Here is a 24,926-nt window from a genome sequence, read left to right on the forward strand (position 1 = left end):
GGGTCGTCCTCCCGTGGCACCAGTGCAAAGCCCAGGGCACCTCATCGGCCACCAGAACTCAAGGCCAGTCCCCTGACGGGCCTGCCTGGCTCCCGGCAGGTGAGCCCTCTGTGTGCCCAGTGCCCAGCTCCTGGTGCTCGACTGACCCCGCGCGGCAGCGGCAGCCAGGCTGCTCCTGAAGACGCGCGGGGCTGCTCTGGTGACCCGGCCATGTCCCCAGAGGGTGGCAGGTTGACTTCCATTTTGATCCTCAAGCTCTAACTCTGGAGATGGCCAGCGAGCGGCACCTGGGGTAAGCTCTGGTCACTCGTGGTTTTACCAGGGCCCCAGGGGAGGCTGAGGGAACGGCCCTGCCCCTGGCCAGGGCTGCCCCGTGGAGCCCTCCGTCCCTCTCGTCACTGCTGCTGACAGATGACCACAAAGTCCACGGCGTAGAAGAGGACAGGCCCATTATCTTAGTCCTGCAGGTCTGAGGGGAAACCAGCCGGCCCAGTCGCTCTGGTCCCAGCTACTTGGGAGGCTGAGGCAGGAGGACGGCGAGGTCAAAGCAGCCTGGGCGGCCTAGCAGGACCCTGTCACAAAAGAGACTGACGGCCTGAGGACGTAGCTCAGTGGTAGGGCAGTCGAGTCCAGTCCAGCCCTGGCAGCTACATGAGTAGAAAGTCCAAAACGGGTCTTTACGACAGGTCTTCGGGGCTCACGGCATGGAGCCGGCAGGAGGTGTGGGGAAGAGCCCTCTCCTTGCCTTTCCCAGGGGCCAGCGGCCACCTGCGCTCCTGGCTCACGGCCTCCCTCAGCCGTGGCCCGTGCTCTGCGACCCTCCCTGCCCTCCCTGCCTCCCCGAGGCCCCTCTGAGATGGCACTGGGCCCACCCAGGTGATCCAGGAGAACGTCCCCAGCCCGAGATCCTGGCTATCACCACGTGTGCAAAGTCCCTTTTGCCATGTGAGACGGCACGCTCAGTCGGGGCCCGGGACTGGGGTCTGTGGGGAGGGCTTGGTGCTGCCCGCCCCATCCTCCTGCCCACCCCCCGCCCGCCCTCCACGAGCGGCAAAGAGCTGCTCAGCTGCTAGGATTCCATTAACGTCGCTGGGATCACACGAGACCCACGTGACACAAACCCGTCAGGTACCCAAAGGCCGCGAGGGGCCGCATTCATACAGACAGGGCTAGGGGTTTTAGTTTGCTGCTGGACACTGAAGTAGAGCTGGTTAGTGCTGAGCAAGCCGCACCCTGGGCCTCCACAGGACCACGTAAAACTGGGTATCGCCACGGAGAAGGAGGAGACCGGACCCTCCGTCTCCCGCCCCGCACAGGAGCCGACTCCACCTGCACCACAGACCTCCCTGACTCCTAGGAGAACACGTGGCCATCACTCCAGCTTCAGACGCGGCCAGTGACTTGGTCAGCGGGGTCCTTAGAGCAACAAATGGGACTGCAGCAAGTTAGAAAGCGCGCCCGAGGAGGGCGAGGACGTCTGTAGGTGCTCCTGTGATCGCAAGTGACCCACCCAATTAGTAAACGGGCAAATGAAACGCTTTTCAAAAGAAATACAAATAACTGTGTGAACATCTGCCCGTCACTCCACGTGGCTGGTGGGAGTGTAAATCAGTACGTCTGCTACGGAAATCAGTACGGAGGGCCCTCGGAAACCCAGCTGAGCCCGTCCTCCGTATCGACGCCGAAGAGTCGACGCCAGCATTCGGCAGTGACACTCGCATTTCCACGTTCACAGCAGCAGAATTCACGACAGCCAAGTGTGGCACCAGCCCGGGTGTCCATCAGTGGACAAAGATGGTCTGGGTACACAGTGGAGTTTTATTCAGCCACAAAGAATGTCGAAGCCATGTCCCCTGCCGGTGAATGGATGGAGCGTGACAGCACCAGGTCCATGAGGCAAACTCAGGTCCAGGGTCACCGGGTGGCAGGTCCAGGGTCACCATGTGCAGGTTGGAGAGGGAAAAGGAAACAGTGGGGGCGGGTCTCATGGAGATCAAGGGAGGGAGGCTGGGGAGTAGCGGTCACCTCCGGGCATGCGGCCATTATGCAGTCATGTCATGCAAACAGTGGCCACCTCAAGCCTGAGATCACAGCAGGACACTGAGGAGTGGGCAGCCTCTGGACGAACCCTGACAGGTTGAGGCTTGACGGGGACAGAAAAGGCGTGGCTCTCTCGGGACCTGAGGGTCCTCTGGCTCCAGGGGACACACGTTACAGGCCAGGCAAGAGGCCACCTGGCCCGATCCCACCCGGTGTGCCGGGCCGTGGGCCCTGCCCTGAGGCGCCCTCACAGAGGGGGCTGGGCAGGGCCGCCAGGTCATAGTGGGGCCCCCTTTATATACGGGCCCCGAGAGCCCCTCTGAGCAGACCAACAGCAACACCAAGAGCAGGCGGGCCTGAGCCCTCCTCCGGCCACAGCCAGCCGCAGCCTCAGCCCAGTTGCCCCGGTCTGCCCCTGAGCCGCAGACGCCATGGTCCGATGCCGCGTGAGGAACCCCGGTGAGCGTCGGCAGCAGGGGCCCAGGCAGGACCCGGGATGTGAGCACCAGGACCAGGAGCAGGACGGGGAGCAGGGGCTGACCCAGGAGGCCGCCGAGGTCTTCGGGAGGACACCGAGGAGCTGCCAGTACAGGCGCAGGCCCGGCTCCCGGGGGAGGCTGCCCCGGATCCACAGGTGCCTCCAGTCCTGCCAGAGGCACCGCAGGCGCTGCCGGTGCAGATACAGGCGGCGGTGCTGCCGCTGCTACCGAGGTGCGTGCCCACCCCGCTGACCCAGGCCGGCACCCACGGGCACCCACGGGCGCCAGGACGCCGCGCGGGGCGGGAGGCCGGGAGGGAAGAGCCCACTGGGGTCCAGGAACGCCTTTTCTTCCCCAAAGTCTGCAGAAGGATCAGGAGGAAGAGGAGGTGCCGGAGGCAGTAGTGGCCTTCCTGGAAGCCGAGTCACCTGCCCAAGGAACGCGAGGCCCTGACACCCCTCCTGTGCCGCCTGCCCGAGCCCCGAGCTGCCCAGGAGCCCACGAGCAGTCACCTGCCGAATAAAGACTGATGCAAACCCCGGCTGCCGCTCTCCTTTGCGGATCAGGGAAGCCCGCCCGGCAGGCTGGTCACGGCCCCCCTCCAGGAGGGCCCAGGGGGTCTGGGTGATGCCCTGGGGCACCGCCCTCCCCGAGGGGTCTTTGAAGCCAGGAAGTCAACCTGACTAAAGGGCCACTGTGTAGCACGGTCCAGACACGGGGTGGCCGGGTGACGTGAGCAGCAGAGGGCTGCAAGAGCCCGAGGTGGGAGGCAGGTCGGGTGTGCTCCAGCAAGGACGAGGTAGAGCCGCAGCAGGGCTGGGCCAGGGCTGCGGTTCTGGGGGACCCATCTGCCCGTCACTCCACGTGTCTGAAATCTGCCACCTTCTGACAGGGACACTAGCCCACCTAGATAAGTGACACAGCTGTCACTGGCTCTGATTGAGGTGGACATCTCAGAGGGTCATTATGACAAGTCGGTGCTGGGGATGAAATCCAGGGCCTCTTCCTACAAGGCCAGTAGCCCAGGCTGGCCTTGACCTAGAGGTCCTCCTGCCTCAGCCTCCCTCGCAGCTGGCATCACAGGTGTGTGGCACCAGACCTAGCAAGACCCCTCCACAGCGGTCCTGGCTCCTCCCACCCCACCCTGCGTGAGATACTGGGGCCTGGGCATGAGTGGCACTGCCAGCGGCCAGTTCTCCTGTGTCCACCGAGACCTGGGACCCCACAAAGTTTGGGCGCTGCCTTTCGGGATGTTGGAGGACACACTTTAACAGTCAGGAGGGGTTTTGTGTGTGCTGGGAACCGCGCCCCGGACCCTGCCGACGCGCCCTGCCACGGAGCCACAGCCCGGCCCTGTAAGGGGTGCAGTGTGGGGGTGGACTTGAGGTACACAGTGAGTCATGCCACGTTAGCAGGTCAGGAAGCCCACCCACTGCCAGCCCCGAGGGGCAGCCTCTCTCCTGACCCTGTCTGCACACTATCCCCGGCTCTCGGGCACCCCCGGCGCTCAGCTAAGAGGGCAAGTGTCCAGGCCAATGAGGCCAGATGGGGCGGGCAGCCCCCAGGGCGGGCAGCACTGGACAGACCTCCCCCGGCCCAGCTGCCCGCTCTGCCTTGGGTGCTGGGTGGGGTGGGCTCCAGGGCCCCTTTGTGATGTCAGCACTCCATCCACCTCACAGCCCCTCCACGCCCCCGGCCACCTCCCTCCCTAGTCCAGAGAGACGGGCAGAGTGGACAATGGGTTCCCGATGCGCCAAGCTCAGCACGGGCCATGGCACCGGCCAGGGCACGGGCCACAGCCGGGGCCACGAGTCGACCATGAAGAAGCTTGTGGCCTGCATGAGTCAGGATAACTTCTCCCTGTCATCAGAGGGTGAGGAGGAGGAGCAGGAGGAGGAGCAGGAGGAGGAGGAGGAGCAGGAGGAGCAGAAGGAGGAGGAGGAGGAGCAGGAGCAGGAGGAGGAGCAGGAGGAGGAGCAGGAGGAGCAGGAGCAGCTACCCGGGCAGGGCAAGCTGTTGCTGATGGAGCCCGAGAGGCAGGAGGGGAGCGCCGAGGACAACCCGGGGGCCCCGCAGAGCCCCAAGGCCAAGCAGACGCACGTGTAACGCCAGAGGCCCAGGAAGGTGTCCGCCGCCGCACTCCTCACCGCCAGATGTCCAGGAGGGGTGCCCGCCGCCGGCCCAGCGAGAACCTCCAGAGAAGAGTCAATAAAATGTCTCCGAGGAACTCCCTTCTCGGGTGTCCCCCTGCTTCCCCCCAGGGCTCTGCTCTGGCCACGAGGGAGGCCAGCTCCTGCCCAGTGGGTGGAAAGTGGGCGCCTGGGCTAGGAAGCCGTCTCAGCTTCCATCTCTGGGGCAGGGGGCCTCTTCCACATACTTGGGCGTCAGCCCCAGGGGATCAACGTCTCCCTCGGTGGGACCCCGTTGGCCATTCTGAGCCTGGACAGCGTCGTCTTAAGGAGCCCTGGCTTGGGAGCCCAGCATGTGGGTTCCAGTTTCTTTTCTGCTGTGTGACCCGGCACAGGTCACTGTGTGTCTCTGAGCCCCAGCCTGCCCCTGTCTGCTTCGGGTGAGGCTAAGAGCGCGAGCCACACAGGGGGGCCTGGGCCTGTCGTGGACTCGCGTTTAACTGAGGCAGATATTGCCACCGGGCCCCTGGGGGCCCCCTCTGCCTCACGGGAGTGTCTGGCTCCCCTCCGCCCCGCTGAGGGGACCGTCTGTGCCCCGGCGGAGCCTCACTCCTGCCTAACCCCCCGGAGAGGGGCTGCCAGGCACAGGGAGCTCGGGGCCAAGCCTGAGGTCTGCTGCCCCCTGCCCCTGCCCCCCCCCCCCATCCAGAAGTGCCAACTGCCATCGGCTCTGCCGTCCCTGAGCATCAGCCACCTGGCCTCGAGGGCCCTGGTCAGGGGACGGGCTGGGGAGACGGCGCTTCCAGGGAAGGCCTGGGGTCTCTGGGGCCACCTTGGGGGCAGGCAAGGCCACCTATGACCTGCAGACGGCAGAGGCCGGCAGTCCCCCGCCACAGGCCCCGGGGAGTCACCAGGCGCCAGTCACCAGGGGCCCTGACAATGAAATGCAGGTTCCATCCTGAGGGGCAGCTCGGGGGGCAGGGGTGGCTCACGGCCCGAGGTCTGCGGAGCTACGGGGAAGGGTGGAGGGGCCCTGGAAGGAGGGGCGTCCCTGACAGTGCTGGCCCTCTCCACGGGGGCGGGAGTCGGCAGCGAGGAGCCGGGGGGCCGTGGGGGGGCCGAGACCCAGGAGGCCTTCCCAGGGCGGCCAGCACCCCCGAGAGGAGCCCCCGACAGTCCGCCTGCTCTCCCCTAGAGAGACCCTTTTCCAACTGAGTCCCATTGTCAGGTTCCGGGGGCTGGATGGGGACAGAGATTCTGGGGGCCCCCATTCAGCCCACTACGCAGGGTCCCTGTGCTGCTCGAGGGCAACGTGGCCTGGACAGGGAGGTCCAGGCCCCGAGGGCAGGAAGGGTCCGTGGACACGGCGGTTCTTGAAAAGCCACTGGACACTAAGAAGTCCACCTGCCAACAGCTCCGAGGGCAGCTGCTCTATGGAGGGGACCGAGTTGGGTGTGGGCAGCCGAGGTGCCAGGTGCACCTGGGCCGGGCCCTGCTGGGGAGGGCTGCCCGAGACCTGGGCCGGTCACGCTGGGCCCTGGAGTGTGTGAGCGAGGGCAGCCTGAGGCCACCCTGCCGCAGGGCCGTCAGGAGGCGGACACCAGAAAAAGCCCCTCTGTCACGTCCCCAGCACCATGATGACCTCCCCAAGGGGCCTAGTGCCCGCTGGGGCCCGAGTGTCACCCTCCAGCGTCCAGCCAACACCTAACTGTACGTCCAGCAGCTGTGCCCCCTGACTCCTCTAAGCCACCGGCCCAGGGGTCTCAACTCCAGGTCTCAGCTCTGACGGGGAGGGGGCTGGCCGGGCAGCCCCAGACCATCCGCCAGGCCACCAAGTGACTTCCACTGTCCACCACCCACTCGTCACCAGGCTGGCCACCCCCGCTACCCACCCCTGGGCCAGAGCTGCCCTCCTGGCACCAGCCGCCCCGCAGGGTGAGGAAAGGGCCTGGTGGCGCTGCTCCGTGCTCGCGGGCCCTGCCACCACGCCTGGCTCTGAGCCAACTGCTGGACCTCAGCTCCCTCCGTTAATTCTTCCCGTGTCCCTGTGACGTGTGGCAGTCGTCACCCCCAGTCTGCAAGGACGGGAAACTGAGCGTCCAGAGCTGCAGAGGACCGAGGAGCACGGCCGGGTGCAGATGCTGCTCAGTGTCCCCCAGGGTCACTCTTGAGGACAGAGGGAACAACCGAGGGCCCAGAGCTGCCCCACGTGGGGGCGAGGCGCAGGGCAGGGGCTGTATCCTGGGGGGCCCCACCTCTGACCCTCTGTGGCCACCATCATCAGCCCAGCTGTGGGCTGCGGGGACTCTGACAGCAGGGCCTGCTGGCAGAGGAGGAGGAGGAGGCCTCTGTCCTGCAAGTGTGGCCCCCAGGGACACCCAGAGGCACAGCCCACCCCGTGCCAGCCCCCAAGCCACACCTGTGGCCAGTGCCACTGCAGCCACCCTGCCAGAGCTGTGCCCAGAGCCCAGCCTGCCACTGCAGCCCACCTGGCCGCCAGAGGCCCAGCCCCCGCCGCCACGGGGCACCACAAACACTGTGCGCTGCCCCAGCCCCCAGGTGGCCCTCACTGTGGACGCTGCCCCAGGGAGAGAAAGGGCTTGAAAGGGAAGGTGAGCCTGAGCAAGGGGGTCTGCAGGGGCCCCCAGTGGGGGACAGAGGCGGAGCTCAGGGGGAGGCCCGGGGCCCAGAGGTGACGGGGCAGCCCCACTGGACCTCCAGGGGTGAGGTGGGGACGGCGGCCTCCCAGCCAGGGCACAGGAGCCATAGCAAGGGGGACAGGAGAGAAGCCACGGGGCCGGCTGCCGAGCGCAGGACGCACGGGTGGACTGGTCCTCTGAAGACACCGCAGGGTGCTCAGGATGGTGCACAGAGATCAGCCAGGCAGGAGCGTGAGCCGGCGCAAGGCTGGGGGGACGAGGGCGCGGATAAACCACGAGAAGCCGGCTGGGAGATGGGGGGGTCATCAAGGGACAGGCTGAAGGACAGGACCGTGTGTGCATGTGAGTGGACGGACGGGTGCACTAGCTGAGCTGACGCGCTGGTTAGACCCCTGGGCTAGGAGTCGGGTGGGCACAGCTGCTGGACGTAGAGTTAGGTGCTGGCTGGGCGCTGGAAGGTGAGTCGCTGGGCTGGTCAGCTTGGCAACGGCTGGCGAGGTGGCCAACGACAGACCAGGGCAGTAGGCGGTGGGGCAGAGGATGCGCAGGCAGGCTGCAGGGGGACACTGGAGGGACCACACGGGAGAGGAGATGGGCCAGCCGCAGCCAGGGGAGGACCGCTGCGGTGGGGACCGCTAGGACCCGCCAACCCTGCAGGAACCGTTACTGTGGTGACTTCTCTGTGACACCAGCTAAAGGTCGCCCCCTGGACAAGCACCTCCGAGCCAGCACTTGATTCACTGACCAAGGGGCCGCGTATGCTGCAGGGCCCCAGATGGACGCACGAAGCAGGGAAGAGGTCATGCAGGGACCTCAGGAGCGTAAACCTGCCAAGGGGTGTCCTCACCCCCTGAGCCGTGTCCTTGTAGGTGTGGTCACTGAAGGCACTGCACAGGGAAGCCAGGGGGGTCATGTGTGTGGTCAAGGTTCCATCCCTCTCCCCCCCTTACCTGAAACCACACGCACACAGGAGGCGCCAACGTGCAGACCCTGTCAAGTGGCTATCCAAACCCACCCAGCCCCGCGGGCACAGGGGACCCCAACTGCAGGCGCACGCCCCCTACCTACGTCAGAACCCCTCCCCCGGACGCGCTCACAGACCCCAGCAGCAGGAGAGTCGAACCACATTCCTGCTTGGCCCGGGAGGCGCCGGGGTTCTCAAAGTGCCCTACCTGACTCTCAGGCCAACGGCCTCGATGAGGGGAGGCACGGGGTGAAGTGAGGTTGGGAAATGGTGCCGTGCAGCCTGGCCTGCCGAGCGGTCACGCAGGGGACCCTGCGCCCTGGGTTGGGTGGAGCAGGGGGCAACAGTCAGGAAAAGGGAGAGTGGACCGGGGTTGAGATGCCATTGGGGTCTCATGCAGGAGGAAAAGCAGCTCAGCCTGCAGCGGCTCAGACTCAGATTCCATCCTCAGCTCCACATTCCCTTGCTGGGTGACCTAGGCCACCCTTGACCTCTCTGAGCCTTAGGTGCTTTGTGAAGAACAAAAGGGCCTGAACAAAGGGTTTTGTTTGTTTTTGTTTTTGCTTTTCTGTGCCAGGGATTGAACCCCGGGGCACTCGACCACTGAGCCACCCCCCTGCCCTATCTTGTGTTTTACTTAGAGACAGGGTCTCACTGAGTTGCTTAGAATCTCCATGTTGCTGAGGCTGGCTTTGAACTTGCGAGTCTCCTGTCTCAGTTTCCCTAGCCGCAGGGATCACAGGTGTGCGCCACTGCGCCTGGCTTCAGTGAATGTATTTTTACTGAGCTCCAGACCTGTGCCGGGCACTGTGCTCGGTGCTAGGGAGGCACTGATAAAAACCCGGCCCCTAGCTGAGCGCAGTGGTGCACGCCCGTGATCCCAGCAGCTCAGGAGGCCGAGGCAGGAGGATCTTGAGTTCAAAGCCAGTCTCAGCAACTTAGCGAGGCCCTAGTAACTCAGTGCGACCCTGTCTCTAAATAATGCAGCTCAGTAGCTTGGCACCCCAGGGGGTGGGTGTGCGGGGCAAGCTGTTCCCCACAGGCACACACCAGGAAGGGGTGGGAGGGGTGCCAGGGCCACACTGTCTGTCAGAGCAGAAGACAACCTACGTGTCCATCAGCTACGACGGGGACACACGTTCCCGCTGGGAGAAGCGCTGCCCAAACAGCCCTGTGGTCAGAGGTACGGGTCCAGAGGGTGCGTGTCCAGGAGAAGACCAGAGGACCCAGCCCAAGCTGGTGCCGGGGCCTCCCTCTGGGGAGGGAGGTGCTTTGATCAGTTAATAAGGAAGTGAAAAATCAAAGGGCACAAAAGGAAAGGAGGTCCCAGCAGAGGTGAGCGAGTCCCCGGGGGGATGGAGGCCAAGCCTGGCCTCCTGGGGTTGAACCCAGGTGCCCTGCCCCTCAGCGACACCCTAAGGGGCCATCCTCCTGCCTCAGCCCCCTGAGTTGGTTCTGATCCTCAAGAGCCTCTTGCAGTCAGGAAAAGGGGTGTGGACCTGGGTTGAGATGCCCAACTGGGGTCTCATGCAGGCAGGGTCAGGAGCACTCTCCACCCCAGCTGGGGACTAGACCCCATTGGTGCTTTAAGACTGTCCGGAAGTCCAGGATCCCTCCTCCTCAGCCGACCGGGGGCTCTGCCTGCTGGGCCCCAAGCCTCCCCTGGCACAAGCGGAGTTTGCTACTGGCTGGCGCATCCTCAAACGGCTGCCTCCCCAGACCCGGGGACTGGGCAGAACCCCTCCCTCATCAGGTGCCCAGAATCCACTGCAGACCCCAGCATCACTCACTCCACAGCAGGAGACCCCCCCCCCCCAGGACAGCAGGCCCAGAATTCACTGCAGACCCCAGCAGCACTCACTCCACAGCAGGAGACCCCCCAGGACAGCAGGCCCAGAATTCACTGCAGACCCCAGCAGCACTCACTCCACAGCAGGAGACCCCCCCCCCCCCCAGGACAGCAGGCCCAGAATTCACTGCAGACCCCAGCAGCACTCACTCCACAGCAGGAGACCCCCCAGGACAGCAGGCCCAGAATTCACTGCAGACCCCAGCAGCACTCACTCCACAGCAGGAGACCCCCCCCCCAGGACAGCAGGCCCAGAATTCACTGCAGACCCCAACAGCACTCACTCCACAGCAGGAGACCCCCCCCAGGACAGCAGGCCCAGAATTCACTGCAGACCCCAGCAGCACTCACTCCACAGCAGGAGACCCCCCCCAGGACAGCAGGCCCAGAATTCACTGCAGACCCCAGCAGCACTCACTCCACAGCAGGAGACACCCCCCCCCCCAGGACAGCAGGCCCAGAATTCACTGCAGACCCCAGCAGCACTCACTCCACAGCAGGAGACCCCCCAGGACAGCAGGCCCAGAATTCACTGCAGACCCCAGCAGCACTCACTCCACAGCAGGAGACCCCCCAGGACAGCAGGCCCAGAATTCACTGCAGACCCCAGCAGCACTCACTCCACAGCATAGCCCCCCCCCCCCCAGGAGTGGCTCGCTCCCATTTCTGGCTGGGGCAGGGACACCTCAGGGGTCAGGCAGGGTCTCAAAGCCCCTGGGTTAGAAGGGTCAGCAGCCAGAGGGCTCCTTGCAGGTCAGTCCTAGCAGGCCTCTGGGGGGTTACTGGAGCCCCTCCTGTCACTCCCGACTGACCGACCCCTGCAGCTCCTGGCCCTGCGTCCACTGCACCTCCGTCCTCTCTGGGCCTCATGCCTGTCAATCACCCCACACAGGCCTTTGCATGGGCGAGACCCTCCGCCTGGGGTCCTCTTCACTCTGCTTTTAGCGTGACCCCAATGCCTGTGCCCCCACCCCAAGAGGCTTTCCCTCACTGCTTCTCTCGCCCACAAACACCTGGTCACCTCCTTCTCCCTATTTCCTGCAGGGACCCAGTGTGATCTGAAGTGTAGCCTCACCGTGTCCCCAGGGTCTACTTGAAGACTTGAGCTCCCCGTGCCCGGCACACAGTAAGTGCTCAGTAAATGTCTGTGAACACGGAAAGCTTGAACCACATCTGCCCTTGCCCCATGGGGACACTGAGACCCAGAGCAGTAAGAAGGTCGCCTATGCCACTCACTTATGAAGTGACAGATGTATACAAACAGCAGTGCATGCCCTCGGCCAGAGCGCGGGGCTCTGCGGCACAGACTCCCACAGGACCTTGCTGACCCATGCCGTGCAGGAGGGTCAGGGGGCACTGGGACCCACGGTACTTTCAGAATCACACACGCTGACCAGCGGCTGCCCTTCCCAGCAGAGTGCTGCAGAGATGGAAAAAGAAACTGAAAACCGAGCTCCAGGGGCGGGTCTCCACTCCCGCAGCTGCTGGCCGGCCCCTGGTTCTGAGCCAAGGCAGGGAGCGGCACGAACCTGTGGCCAACGAGTCGTGGACACAGGTCTCTCACGTGCCCTGTGACTTGAAGTCACTGAGCCAGTCACTGTGTGCCCTGCTCCTGCTCTGGACTCTGTGTGCATTGCTACTCTCTGAGGTCCATTTTGCAGATGAGGGAAATGGGGTCCTGAGAGGGCAGGTCACTTACTCAAGGACACACAGCTGGGCAGTGCAGGCCAGTGAACTGTGGAGTCTGAGCACCTAAGGGCTTCCTGCTGGGGCTTCCTGTGAGCCCGGACCCAGCCCTCCAGGGTTGGAGGCTCCTCCACCAGCATGTTTCTTTTTCTTGTCTGGTATCTGGATTTGGTTTCATTTTGAAACTCAGGATTTCAGAACACAAAACGAAAGCAATCTAACTGTCACTGATAGCTGTGATGAGAAGCAGCACCCAGGGACCCGGCCTGACTCACTGTGGACTTGCAACCTGGGGAGGGTGGAGGAAGGGGTCAGGAAAGGGATCCAAGCCATGGAGGGAGGTGGAGTCTGAGCAGCGAGACCTGGCGCCTCCCCACGTTGACGAATGGAGGGATGGAGGAAGCCTGCAGGCCTGTCCCACTCTTCAGGGACAGCCCGGGACTCAGCTGGATGTCACTGGTTGCTAAGACAGGTCCCTGCTGGGGAGCCTGCTGGTTGGAGGATGGAGAACACCAGGAATGGGGGCCAGGGAGGCGTTAACAGCCCAGGGACGAGGGGTCACCCACCATGGGCATGAAGCCCAGCTCTGCCCTTTCTGAACTGCGTGCCTGGCGCAGTGACTGCCCCGAGTCCCAGTTTCCACATCTCCCAAATGGGCAGACAGCATCACTGTGCCAATTCAGTGGCTTAAGAACCGTGAGGCACTCAGCACCCAGCCCGCTGGGGGTGACAGTCGTGGGCATGGGGGAGGGGCGGTCTCCCAAGTCACCCTGAGGCTACCAATCAGCAGTTTCTGGGGTTCCCTCTGCCCAGAGGTGTGCTAGGGAGATGGGCACCGGGGAGGCCAGTCCTGCAGGTGCCAGCCCAGCCTGTCATCCGTGAGCCAGGACCATCCAGTCCAGCACAAGTGAGACGGGGTGCGCCCCTCTGCCTGGCGAGCCCTGCTGAACCCCGAGGCACCTTCCTCCCCTTCACTGTGCCCTTCTGCCCTGGGCTCCTGGGGCTAGAGCTTCTGGAAGGGACACAGAGGAGAAAGCCACAAAAGCCAGGTGCTCACCTGCAGGCACCCCCAGGCGAGCAGCACCTGCTGGGCGCTGGGTCACATCAGGAGAAGTCACCAGCCCCACCTACAGTCATTCACCGAGCCCCACCCCCAACCTGGAAGGGGTCCGCAGAAGGCAGAAAGCTACCCAGGCTCCAGGAGGCAGGCTAGAACCGCCCAGCGGGAAGAGCGTCTGGGCTCCGAGCCTGGCTGTGACCACTGCTCAGTCTTCACTCCATGCCCCACCAGGCTCCCCCCTGGCAGCACGTACCCCACCAACATCTCCGGGATGACCACAGCCCTGGCCTGTGGCACAGGCATGGTGGCTCTGCATCTCCTCCCACCCCTGTGTACAAGGCCAGACCAAGGGTGGCCACACCAAGGACCACCCCCAGCCCGGGCCACAGACCAGTTCAAGGAGCTGGCGGGCCCGCGGCCAAGCTCGTTTCTGGCTCTCCCGCTTCACTTAGAGGGAAACTTGCGGCCGAGGGCTTGGGCTGGGAGAACCGAGGCAGTCTGGGGGCCGGGAGACGAGGGGGAGCTGCCCGAGGAGCTGCCCACGTTGGACTGCAGAGGGCAGCGTGTGCCAGTGTGAGGCTGCTCCAAGCCCCTCAGCCCGCGGAGGAGTCTTTCACGGGACTCCTGACTCTGAGGCTCCCACTCCTTCATGCAAAGACGCCACCCAGGCAACTCCATGGCCTTCCCCCTTGGACAGAAGCATAAGGCCACGGAGGGGGGGGGGGTGACAGTCCTGGCCAGCGGCTGTGTCAGGGCGGGAGCACAGGGGGTAGGCGAGGGGAAGGGGCGAGGGGCGGGGGCTGGGGAATCGCTGCATCTGGGCAGGTACCACTTTCTCTGCGGGCTCATTTGGAGGTGTCCCGCTGTCCTCGCCCCCAAGTGGAAACGGGGAGATGTGCCGGTCACAGCCCGTCCCCGGCCTCACTTCTCCGGCTGTCGCGCAGCAGGGCGCCGGGCACGCGGGTGGAGGCCGCCGGGCGCTCAGGGCCCCGCCCGGCTTCCGAGGAACTCCGCCCGAGCGCAGGCGCCCCTCCCGCGCCGCCCGGCTTCCTCCGAAGCCTGTGGTCTGGCCGCCGCTTCCTGGGAAGCCCCAGCCCGGGCCAGGCCGAGCGGCCAGCCGGAAGGGAGCGGGGTGGCCGGCCGAGGCTCCCGGGCCGCGGGGCGGGCGGGACGGTGGAAGCGGTGCCCGAGGGCGCAGGGTTGGGGTCAGGGGGCTTCCGGGAGCGTTCTGGCTGCGGGGGAGGGGAGGGGAGGGCAGCGCGCTTTCCCAGGTGGAGCAGAGACCCCTGGAGGGGAGGAGGCGCGCCAGAGTCACTCGGGGCGTCCTAAAGGGCCAGAGGAGGGGCACGAGAGAGCGGGCGTCAGGTCTTCAGGGGGCGTCGGAGCAGGAACCCGAAGACTCGGGGGCGGAGCCAGAGCCCTCGATGAAGGGGCGCTGGGACAGGTGCCCGGAGAAGTCGGGGCAGAGGACCTCCCTCCAGCGGGTCCCGCAGAAGGAGGGAAAACGGTCTCAGTCGCCAGCGCCCGGCGCCACCCGGGAAAGAGAAACCGAAAGCGGCGCCGGGGGGCGGGGCCCCGGGGGGCGGGGCCTCCCGCGCGGGCCCCGCCTCCAAGCCGGTTTAAAAGCCTGGTGCAGGGGCGGGCACCAGCAGAGCGAGCTGCGGCCGTGGCAGCTGCACGGCTCCCGGCCCCGGAGCATGCGCGAGAGCCGCCCCGGAGCCCCCCTGCCGCCCCGCCTGCGGCGCCCCGCGCCCCGCCGCCAGGTGAGACGGGCCGTGGGCAGGAGGCGGGAGGAGAAGGGAGGGAAGGCCAGGGCAGCCGGGAATCGGGTAGCCCTCGGGGTCTGCGTGGTGGAGTCGCCGCTGCCACGCCCCAGACCCCCGCCGGCCCCACCCAGGCCGCCCCCCGCGCGCGGGGTTCCCGCCACCCAGCCTTTCTCCTGCCTCTGCCCAAATCGCCGGGACCCGGCGCCTGTCCCCGACATGGCCAGCAGGCGGCGGCCGCGGGGCGGGGAGCCGCGGGCCGGGCAGCCGGAGTCGGGGCAGGCTTTTCTTGGGCACCGCTCCACGCCCCCGTCTCCCAGCGACCCTGAGGCTGGACTCCGTCCCCACCGGCCTGGAAGGGCTCCGCGGACGGAGGAGCCCATTTTCCAGATGAGCCCGCCAAGACCCACGGGGGTCGTACTCCCGATCCGCCTCGCGACTCCTCACCTGGCCAACCCCGCCCCGGCCCCCGGCTCACTGCCTGTCTCCCCCACCAGCGCACCCCTGGACGCTATGGCCCACCCCTCCGGCTGGCCCCTCGTGTAGGATGGTAGCACACAACCAGGTGGCAGCCGACAATGCAATCTCCACGGCAGCCGAGTCCCGACGGCGTCCAGAGCCTGCGTCCTCTTCCTCCTCCTCCTCCTCCTCGTCAGCGGCCCCAGCGCGCCCGCGGCCCGGCCCGGCCCCGGCCCCGGCCCCCGGCGACACTCATTTCCGCACGTTCCGCTCGCACGCCGATTACCGGCGCATCACGCGCGCCAGCGCGCTCCTCGACGCCTGCGGCTTCTACTGGGGACCCCTGAGCGTGCACGGGGCGCACGAGCGGCTGCGCGCTGAGCCGGTGGGCACCTTCCTGGTGCGCGACAGCCGCCAGCGGAACTGCTTCTTCGCCCTCAGCGTGAAGATGGCCTCGGGACCCACGAGTATCCGTGTGCACTTCCAGGCCGGCCGCTTCCACCTGGACGGCAGCCGCGAGAGCTTCGACTGCCTCTTTGAGCTGCTGGAGCACTACGTGGCCGCGCCGCGCCGCATGCTGGGGGCCCCGCTGCGACAGCGCCGCGTGCGGCCGCTGCAGGAGCTGTGCCGCCAGCGCATCGTGGCCACCGTGGGCCGAGAGAACCTGGCGCGCATCCCCCTCAACCCCGTGCTCCGTGACTACCTGAGCTCCTTCCCCTTCCAGATCTGACCGGCCGCGCCCGCCCGCAGGCAGCATTAACTGGGCGCCTTATTATTTTCTATTATTAATTATTATTATTTGCCTGGAACCATATGGGTGCCCTCCCCGCCTGGGTTGGAGGGAGTGGGTGTGGGGGCGAGGAGCCTCCCGCTCTCGGCTGGAGACAAGGCCGCAGACCCCTCCCCACCTGTTGGGGGGCGCTCCTCCTCCTGGTGCTCCCTCTGGGTCCCCCAGCTTAACTTAACTGTCTGAAGCCAGGACCTGAACTCGCACCTCCTACCTCTTCATGTTTACATATATGTATCTTTGCACAAACCAGGGGTTGGGGGAGGGTCTCTGGCTTTATTTTTCTGCTGTGCAGAATCCTATTTTATATTTTTTACAGCCACTTTAGATAATAAACTTTATTATGAAAGTTTTTTTTTTAAAAGAAAAAAAAACGGTTTGTGGAGCGTGTGCTTTGGCCAGAAGTTACCCTGGGTTCTCGGCAGGGCCAGGGAGAGGGCCCTCCAGCCGGCAGCGCTCTAGATTGGAGGCCCAGGGGGGGACAGCGCTCTGTAGCTGGGCACCCTGCTGGGTTCTACCCAAACTCAGGAGAGAGCTCTTTGGTCTAGTTTTGGTGTGTCCAGTAAGATGGTAGCGCACATTTGAGCTTTTAATGTGTGCCAGTTCTTTACTCTGCGTTTCCTGCTCCACTGACTTAATCCTGCAGAGAGACAACCCTGTGAATTCGGTGCTGGCTCTTGTCCCCATGTGACAGAAGAGAAAACCCAGGGATGAGTGCACTTGCTGTGGCCATTCCTGTGTCAGAGATGACACTCTGGCCTTTTTGGCTGTCCGAGTGGAATCTGCTCAAAATGGATGAGGGAGATTTCTTTGCTTCTATGACCACAACTTCCAGGAAGAGGGTGGGGCTGGGGTGGGCGCTCCATGAGTTTTGGAAGGAGTGGCCCATTCTGAAACTCAGCACGAGGGAGACATATTTCAGATGGGATCGTGGGGATGCAGGGTTGGGTCTGACTTCCTTCTTCCCACCCTGTTCTGTCTGGTGTACTTTTTGGTGAACAACACAGCTTAGAGCCAGAGAGAGGTTTTGTGGTCTGTGGTGGCAGAAAGGTCCCCGCGGGTGGCTTTGGGCATTTCCCTCTGCCTCCCTGGGCCTCAGCTTCTGCCTCTAAAATGGGCAGCCTTCTGCGGAGCCTGGAGGCCCTCGGGGCCAGCCACGCGCCAGGAGGAGCCAGGACGTGGGCTTTACGGCCCCTGGGTCTGCCGCTGCTGGCAGATGTGCGGGAACTGGGGTGCACTGCCCGTGGCACAGTGACCCGGTCAGGGCTAAGCGGCCTCGGACGGGCTTGTGATGGACGTCCTAATATTTAATGATACCTTTCAGGCTTGAAAGTGCAGCACCAAATTAACTGGGTGGCTGGGGAGCTGGAGCAGTCCAGGCCTTAAGAGGGCTCCAATCCTCAAGTGGGGGGCGAGACCTGTGACCTCACCTCCCGGAGCTTTGGCCACTCATCCTGAAAGAGGGGCTGGGAGGGCAGGAGGCCATGTCTCCACCTCCAAGAGATGGCTACCTTTTCTCAATCTGTTAAACCACCCCCTGCCCTTCACGCCCTGCTGGGTTACTAAAGGCCTCTCCGTGGTCTTTCCGTCCCCTGCCCACCTTGGGCAGGGCCTGGAGAAAGGGGTAATTCCCCAGGGCGGTAATGCTACTAGCAATGACCACAAACCTGTGGACCCCTTCCTGTACCCGGGGCTCCCTGTGCTCTCTGGACAGGGCCTCAGCCCCTGCCCGGCTCGGCAGAGGGGAAAGCCAGCTCTGACAGGCAAAGCGGGCAGCAGGAATGGGGAGCCAGATTTTCTGCGCCCGTTCAGTTCAGTACTGCTCCAGAGGCCGGGGACCGTTAGGCACCCCAGGACCTCACAGTTGCAGTAATAATAACAGCCGCAGCTGCTGCCAGTTATATATAGCACTCACCGGGAGGCCCATTCCAAGCCCCCTGGTCACCTGTTTATAAAGCCTTCTGATTTCAGTCATGGTAACATCCCCATTTTGCAAATGAGGAAACGGTCCTCATCTGAACAAGGGTGAAGTGGCAGGTAGTTTACCATCTGCTGAGGGTTCTTTCCTACCTTGGAAAAAGTCTAAAACTCATCTTCCCGTTACACAAGTACTGGGTACACAGGCCCCTTCCCTTAGAGAACCTGAAGCAGCCCAGCCAGGGGCAGAGGCCCGCCGCTCACCATCCCCGGACCTGGCCCCTTCTTCTCTTCATGAGTCATTTTTAAATCCTCAACTAACATGTAAAGTGACCTAAAAGCCCCAGGGAGCTGCACGCCAGGCACCAGGCAGCGTGGGACTGAAATCCAGCGCAGACACCTCTGGGGGAGGTGTGTGTGTGTGTGTGTGTGTGTGTGTGTGTGTGTGTGGCGGGGGGGGGGGGGGGGCTCGCCGTGTGGCTTCCCGGCGGGGCAGACTCTCCATCTCACTCTCAAACCTCAGCTTCATGATTCAGCACCACTTACGTCAATGTCAAGAAAGAAAAGTGAGAGCAGGCTGCGGTGTGCGCGGCCGGCCAGGGGCCCTGGGCAGCCAGCAGGGTGGTGTGGGGCAGGGCCCCTCAGGTGAGCACCTGTGCTGTGGTGGGAGCAGCCCTGGGCTGCACCCTGACCCCGTCTCGCCAACAAGGCGGTGAAAGCTTGGGGAAGGGGAGTCACCTGCTAGAGGTGACACAGCTCCAAAGCAGCGGCCAGAACTGGGACCAGGTGTGTCCCATCCTCCACACCAAGGGGGAGGATCCCTGGGAAATGCGTGTTCCGGGCCTGGCCTCCCCTGGCTCCTCCTCCCAGCCTTAGGAGAGGCCCTGTTACCCGCTCAGGAGGCAGAGCCAAGCCTCTTCCCTGAGGTGCTGGACAGAGAGCGCCGAGCACAGGACCTGGCCACTCGCAGGTGCTCCTCGCGCCTCTGAGACCAGAGCATGATGTGGAGGTCACATCAGACAGACGGGGCGCTTCCTGTGTCCCAGGAAGTGCCCCAAGGTTCCCGGAAGAGGGCATCTGGTCCCTGCTCAGAGCCACATGCAGGACCCCGGGTGTAAACAGCTGAATGTGAAGTCCAGGGGCTAGAACATTCCACGCAGCGTCAGAGCTCAGATGAAAACAGGCGGCAGACAGTGGCGCAGCTGTCGCTCCCCGGGGATGTCCCTGAAACTGGAATGACAGGCAGGAGCCAGCCAGTGGAGATCCGAGGTCTTTGCCGCAGGCAGAGGGGACGACGAGTTCCGTCAAGAAGGGAGGCAGGGCAGGAGGGCAGAGTGGGGGAAGGTGGCCCGGAAGTGCCCCCTGCCCAGGGTGCCCGTGTGACGGTGTGACCTGATGTACCCGTGCTGTGACCAGGCCCTGCAGCGGGGGTGGAGATGGACTGGGGTGGACGGAGCTTGCGGATGGCGGGTGGGGATCATTCTTGGCCACACCCCTCAGCTGCAGCCAATCAGGAAAAGCCAAGGACCTGTCCTGAAGGACCTGGGACCCAGCCTGGGGCAGACTGGGCAGGAAACTCCCAGGCACCCCGGCCTGGGTCCGAACAGGCCTCAGGATGTCCCCTGTCCCAGGGAAGGGCTTCTTAGAGGAATGCTCGCCCTCTGGGGAGGGACCTGAAAGGACATGGATGGACTGGCAGGTGGGTGAGGCCAGTGCCCTCCTTCAGTGTCCTCCGATGCCTGCTCCGCGTCCCCAGGCCCCCGGACGTCACCCAGAGCCTTCCCCGGGCTCAGGACCTCCCGAAATTCACCCACTGGGCTGGGCCTGACCCCGGAGCCTCTCGAGGGTCTTCAGAGAGGAGCACCGAGTTCACACAGGGACGACAGTGCCCGAGGTGGGCGCTCACTGCTCCTTCCACCCTGGCCCTGGCCCTGGGACCTGACCGCCAAGCCCCATGGGGACCTGGGCTCTGGGTCCACAATGCCTGCGAGGTCCCAATACCTCCTCCTCAGGCCCTATTTGTCCCCGGCGCCCAGCGTGGGGTCAGGCATCGCCATTGCCCTCCAAGGCTCGGGAGAAGCACCTGCGGCTGGGTCCAGAGGCCAGCGTCGCCCTGCCCTGCGCGCTCACCTCCTGCCTCCTGCTTCCAGGCTTCGCACATGCTGTTCCTTGGCCTCGCACGTCGTGGGTGTGGTCGCCAGCCCACTGCCACCAAGGCTTGCCCTCGTGAGGCGGGTCAGCGGTCCCTGGCGCATTGCCTGCGGGCGGCGCCAGGTGCAGAGCGTGCGGTCACCACACCACAGGCCAGGACCACGCTGCGCCCCGCTCAGCTCTGTTCCGTTGGGCAGCGCTCGGGTGCCCTGGGCCTCTTTGGCCTCCGCTTGGCCCCGAGGCCTCCCAGGGCGTCCAGGCCTCTGGGATCTCGAGGTTCTCAGGAGACCCAGAAAGGGCAGGTCCCAAGGTCGTGCCAGGCCAAGGCCATGAGAGCAGGCCCTCCCCTGTGCCCTTTCGTCCCCAGAGACCAAAGAGAGTTTCTGTCTGCCCCAGCTCACTCAGTCCTTAGGTCTTGAACCTGTTTTCCTCGCCTGGAAGTGAGATTAACTTCCCACCTGGTGGGCAAAATTAAATAAAGGATTATTAAACGTCAACACACACAGCAGGTGTGATCCCAGCGGCTCGGGAGGCTGAGGCAGGAGGATGAGAGTGCAAAGCCAGCCTCAGCAAAAGTGAGGTGCTAAGCAACTCAGCGAGACTCTGTCTCTAAATAAAATAAAAATAGGGCTGGGGTGGGGCTCAGTGGTCGAGTGCCCTGGGTTCAATCAGGGGAGGAGAGCACCTTTGGCCTCAGAGTGGCTCCATTGCTGCCTCAGGATGGGGGAGCTGAGGGCCAGGTGTGGCCCGGCCCCTGCACAGGTGTCTGGGATGTCAGAAGAAGAAGAAGTTCGCACACTTTGCCAATACTCAGGATGTGCCGTCTCTGCTTTGTGGCTCTGGCATGGTGCTGTTTTCAAGCAGAGCCATTTATTGAGCACCTAATGGGCGTGACCACTTGGCCCAGCTTGTGTAGTGAGACAGGCTCAGAAAGGCTGAGGACGGGCCCCCGGGCAGGTAAGGTTGGTGCCCGGTGTGAGCCCGGGGGCTTCGGATGTGGAGGGTCATGATCTCACTTCTCACGGCAGTGAGCGAGGGTTCCCAGCACTGGGACACACGGGAGCTGTTCAGAGCCGCAGACCCCCTGCCCGTTGCCCGCGGCACAGGCTGGGAACTCACTCAAGGCTGCCCTTGCAGTCCAGCCTCGGGAGCTGCCAGGCTGCTGGAGAGAAGAACCCTCGGGGGTGGACCTGGGCAGCCGGCAGCCTGGGGGGCCACAGAGGCAGACAGGATGAGCGGGACAGGAAGTAGGAGCCAGGCAGAGGACCCTTGCCAGGGCAGGGCTGGCTCCTCCTGGGACCTGCAGGGGCCTGTTAGGGAGACAGCATGCCCTCCCACACATGGCTGCAGCTGGGAGGGGCCACCGGAGGCCTGAGGAGCCGGGGGGACCGGCCCAGCGCACCTGCCTCCAAGAGACCCCTCCCACCCCCGGGTCACTGCGGGAGGCCACACAGAGGAGCAGGAAGAGCTGGGACCTAGCCCTTGGGTTTGACTTCTGGACCTGCCCACTATGTGACTATAGTGACCTCATTCATACCACAAGGATTAGGCTCCATTTGTATACCTGCTGCACCAGGTTGACTGAGTAGAAAGGAAATGAATGCCTCCCACCCAAGTCTAGGAACGCCCGATGACTGGCTTTCACGCCCCTGGGGCCCAGGTACCTCTGAATCAGCTCAGCACGGAGTCAGCCGACCTGACTTGCCACTTTGCCAGCAGCAGCAGAGGCCACGCGCCCAGTCATGCCGAATGCGCACTAGACGCCAGGCATTGTTCTGCTAGATCCTCATGAGAACCGTGGCTACAGGTGTGGGCATTGCTGTCCTCGTTTTGTGAGATTAACCAAGTGCCGTGCCAGGTGCCACATGGCAGGAGATGGTGGCGAGTCTGGGGGTCTAACCCAAGGCCTCAGTTTTCAGTCCTGCGTGCTGTTCTGTTTTTTGGTTACTATTTTCTTCAAATCAACTCATTTGGTTCCTCAGTACATTTTATGTCATCATCATCATGCTCGAGGAGATGGCATCACCTGCCATGAGAGGTAACCTATTTTTTGGCTCCAGGGATTGAACCTGGTGGTGCTTAACCACTGAGCAACATCCCCAGCCTTTTTGTGTTTTATTTTGAGACAGGATCTTGCTAAGTTGCTTGGGGCTTTATGGAGTTGCTGAGGCTGGCTTTGAACTTGCGACCCTCCTGCCTCAGCCTCCTGAGACGCTGGGATTACAAGTGTGTGTCACCTGGACCAGCCAGAGACAATCTTTAACGCCGTGAAATCCACACACCATCGGAGAGCTCTGGCTGGAGACTGGAGGCTCGCTCTGGTCGGGCAGGTCTGCTGCAGGTCTGCTGGAGAGAGAGAGAGAACGAGAGGATATTATCCAGGGTTAGGCTAAGACCGGAGCCCCAACAGCAGACCTGCTGCCTCACTCCCGCCCAAGGACGGCGAGAGGATGCAAACAGGGAGTCGTGATTTCACCCAGGAGGTGGCGGTTTACAAAGATGTCTCCTCCCTGCACCTAAAACCAGCACACAGGGACCCCAGGGCCCCTGTCCCACGCCCAGGGAAACACTGCCCAGTGAGGCTGCAACATAGTCATGGGCTGAGTCCCAGTTTACTCAGGGGTGAGGCATCCAGAGCTCACAGGGTATGGCGGATTAAAGGAAGTGATTTTAAACTGCTGAGCACAAAGTACATGCTCAATAAAAGGCAGGATGAGCCCAGAGCAGGCTGGCCCTGTATCCCATCCCCAGCTTGCATCACTGAAAATGAAACCTGTGCCAAGTCCCCTCCGCACTAGCCTGGTGACAGGAAGGGCCACGTTGCCCAGAAGGTGGGTCAAAATGAAACCACTTCAAGTCCAGCTGGGGGGGTGCCTGCGCTCCCCCAGCCAGGCAGGGGCGGGATCAGGGGACGAGAGCACCTTTGGCCTCAGAGTGGCTCCATCGCTGGCTTGGGATGGGGGAGCTGAGGCCCAGGTGTGGCCCGGCCCGTGCGCAGGTGTCTGGGATGTCAGGTCTCAGTGCTCGAGACTCCGGCCTCGCCCGCCCCTCAGCTCGCGGGCACCACGTTGTCTATTTTACAGACGAGGAAGCTGAATCGGGAAGAGGCCGAGCACCTGGCCCGTGGCCTCACGGTCAGTAAGAAGCAGGACCCGGGACCTCTCCGCTGCCAGGTCCTGGAACATGCCGCCTTCCTCACAGATTGGAGGCCCACCTCAGTCCTGTCCCCAGTGCCCAGCGTCTCCAGTGCTCAGGGTTCCCCGGGCCAAGGGGAGGCCTTCAATGTCTCTGTCTTCCCTTCACTGGGCAAACTCCTGCGCAGCCTTCAAAACCCAACTCGGCCGTCGCCTGCTCTGGGAAGCACCCTTGAACTCTGTGCTGCCTCCGCTCACGCTGAAGTCCTGGTGAGGTTGCACGAGGTTTCTGTCCTCTAGACTCGAGGACCGAGAGGGCAGGGGTCACCTGTCAGAGCACTTACTTTGACAAAGAAAGAGAGAAGGAAACAGTCCCACATGGAGTGCAGATGGTTGCCCAAGCCAAGGAGCAATGGGGGGAGAGAGAGGGGGAGGGGGGGAGAGGGAGGGAGAGAGGGCATGTGGGGGAAGGTGCAGGGTGCGCCTCACTTGCCCCCCCCACGTGCCAACTCTAGACTCACAAACATTCTCTTAATGATCACATGTTTATTTCAATGCTTATTAGCGGGAAATTGATCTCACATCAAGAAATGATGACTGTTATGCCTGGAGAGGACAGTATTTTGGTGTTTTAAAAGTTGGAATGGAGGCATTTGGTTTAAAAAAATAGGGTAGAAAGAAAGCCAGGCATGATGACTCACGATGGCTCCCAGCAATTCCAGAGGCTGAGGCAGGAGGATCATAAGTTTGAGGCCAGCCTCAGCAACTTAGCAAAACCCTGTCTCAAAAAAAAAAAAGGGGGAGGGCCGGGGATGTAGCTCGGTGATAAAGCGCCCCTGGTCCAACCCCCACTGCCACACACACAAAAGGCAGAAAAATCGTCTCAGGGAAAATGATGAATTTGAGGAATGCTGGATAAAAAAGACCCGGAGGCCTCTGGGGGTGGACCTGTGCTCTCTCCATCCTCTGAGGCAGCTTCTGTCTCCTGCAGGCAGAGAAACTGAGGCTCAGAGAAGCCTAGTGCTGTGCAGCTGGAGTGCAGGTGGGAAAAGGAGACATGGGGTAGATGGGGCAGAAGAAGCCAAGAGGGAGAGGGGGAGAGGGATGGAGAGGGGAGAGAGGGAGGGAGAGGGGAGAGAGGGAGGGAGAGGGGGGAGAGGGATGGAGGGGGGGAGAGGGATGGAGAGGGGAGAGGGATGGAGAGGGGAGAGGGATGGAGAGGGGAGAGGGATGGAGGGGGAGAGGGATGGAGAGGGGAGAGGGATGGAGAGGGGAGAGGGATGGAGAGGGGAGAGGGATGGAGGGGGGAGAGGGATGGAGAGGGGAGAGGGATGGAGAGGGGGAAGAGGGATGGAGAGAGGGAGAGGGATGGAGAGGGGAGAGGGATGGAGAGGGGAGAGGGATGGAGAGGGGAGAGGGATGGAGAGGGGAGAGGGATGGAGAGGGGAGAGGGATGGAGAGGGGGAAGAGGGATGGAGAGGGGGAAGAGGGATGGAGAGGGGGAAGAGGGATGGAGAGAGGGAGAGGGATGGAGAGGGGAGAGGGATGGAGAGGGGAGAGGGATGGAGAGAGGGAGAGGGATGGAGGGGGGAGGGAAGGAGAGGGGGAAGAGGGATGGAGATGGGGAGAGGGATGGAGAGGGGAGAGGGATGGAGAGGGGAGAGGGATGGAGAGGGGAGGGGGGAGGGGGGAGGGAGGAGAGGGGGGAGGGATGGAGAGAGGAGAGGGAGAGCACACCAGGGAGGGGAGAGGAAGAGAGGAAGGAGAGAAACGAGTGAGTGAATGAATGAGTGAGGAGCAAGGAGCCCAGGCAGGGGGAAGTGACGGTGGCCCGGGGGGAGGTGGCAG

At 63.4% G+C, this 24,926-nt stretch overlaps 3 protein-coding genes across 3 annotated transcripts; all 3 read left to right on the forward strand.

The window, feature by feature from the left end:
• The first annotated feature begins 2,471 nt into the window (after positions 1-2,471).
• On the forward strand, positions 2,472-2,771 carry Prm2 (protamine 2). Its single transcript, XM_027940718.2, has one exon. It carries the CDS (start codon positions 2,472-2,474, stop codon positions 2,769-2,771), a length of 300 nt encoding a protein of 99 aa, XP_027796519.2.
• Positions 2,772-4,256: 1,485 nt separating this feature from the next.
• Prm3 (protamine 3) lies at positions 4,257-4,625 on the forward strand. Its single transcript, XM_027940717.2, has one exon. It carries the CDS (start codon positions 4,257-4,259, stop codon positions 4,623-4,625), a length of 369 nt encoding a protein of 122 aa, XP_027796518.2.
• Positions 4,626-14,528: 9,903 nt separating this feature from the next.
• Socs1 (suppressor of cytokine signaling 1) lies at positions 14,529-16,244 on the forward strand. The gene is made up of 2 exons (XM_027940731.2): positions 14,529-14,630; positions 15,128-16,244. Exon 2 carries the CDS (start codon positions 15,178-15,180, stop codon positions 15,817-15,819), a length of 642 nt encoding a protein of 213 aa, XP_027796532.1. The 5' UTR covers positions 14,529-14,630; positions 15,128-15,177; the 3' UTR covers positions 15,820-16,244.
• Positions 16,245-24,926: the final 8,682 nt, after the last annotated feature.

This window comes from Marmota flaviventris, chromosome 19 (genome assembly GCF_047511675.1).
Source record: "Marmota flaviventris isolate mMarFla1 chromosome 19, mMarFla1.hap1, whole genome shotgun sequence".
NCBI lineage: Eukaryota > Metazoa > Chordata > Mammalia > Rodentia > Sciuridae > Marmota > Marmota flaviventris.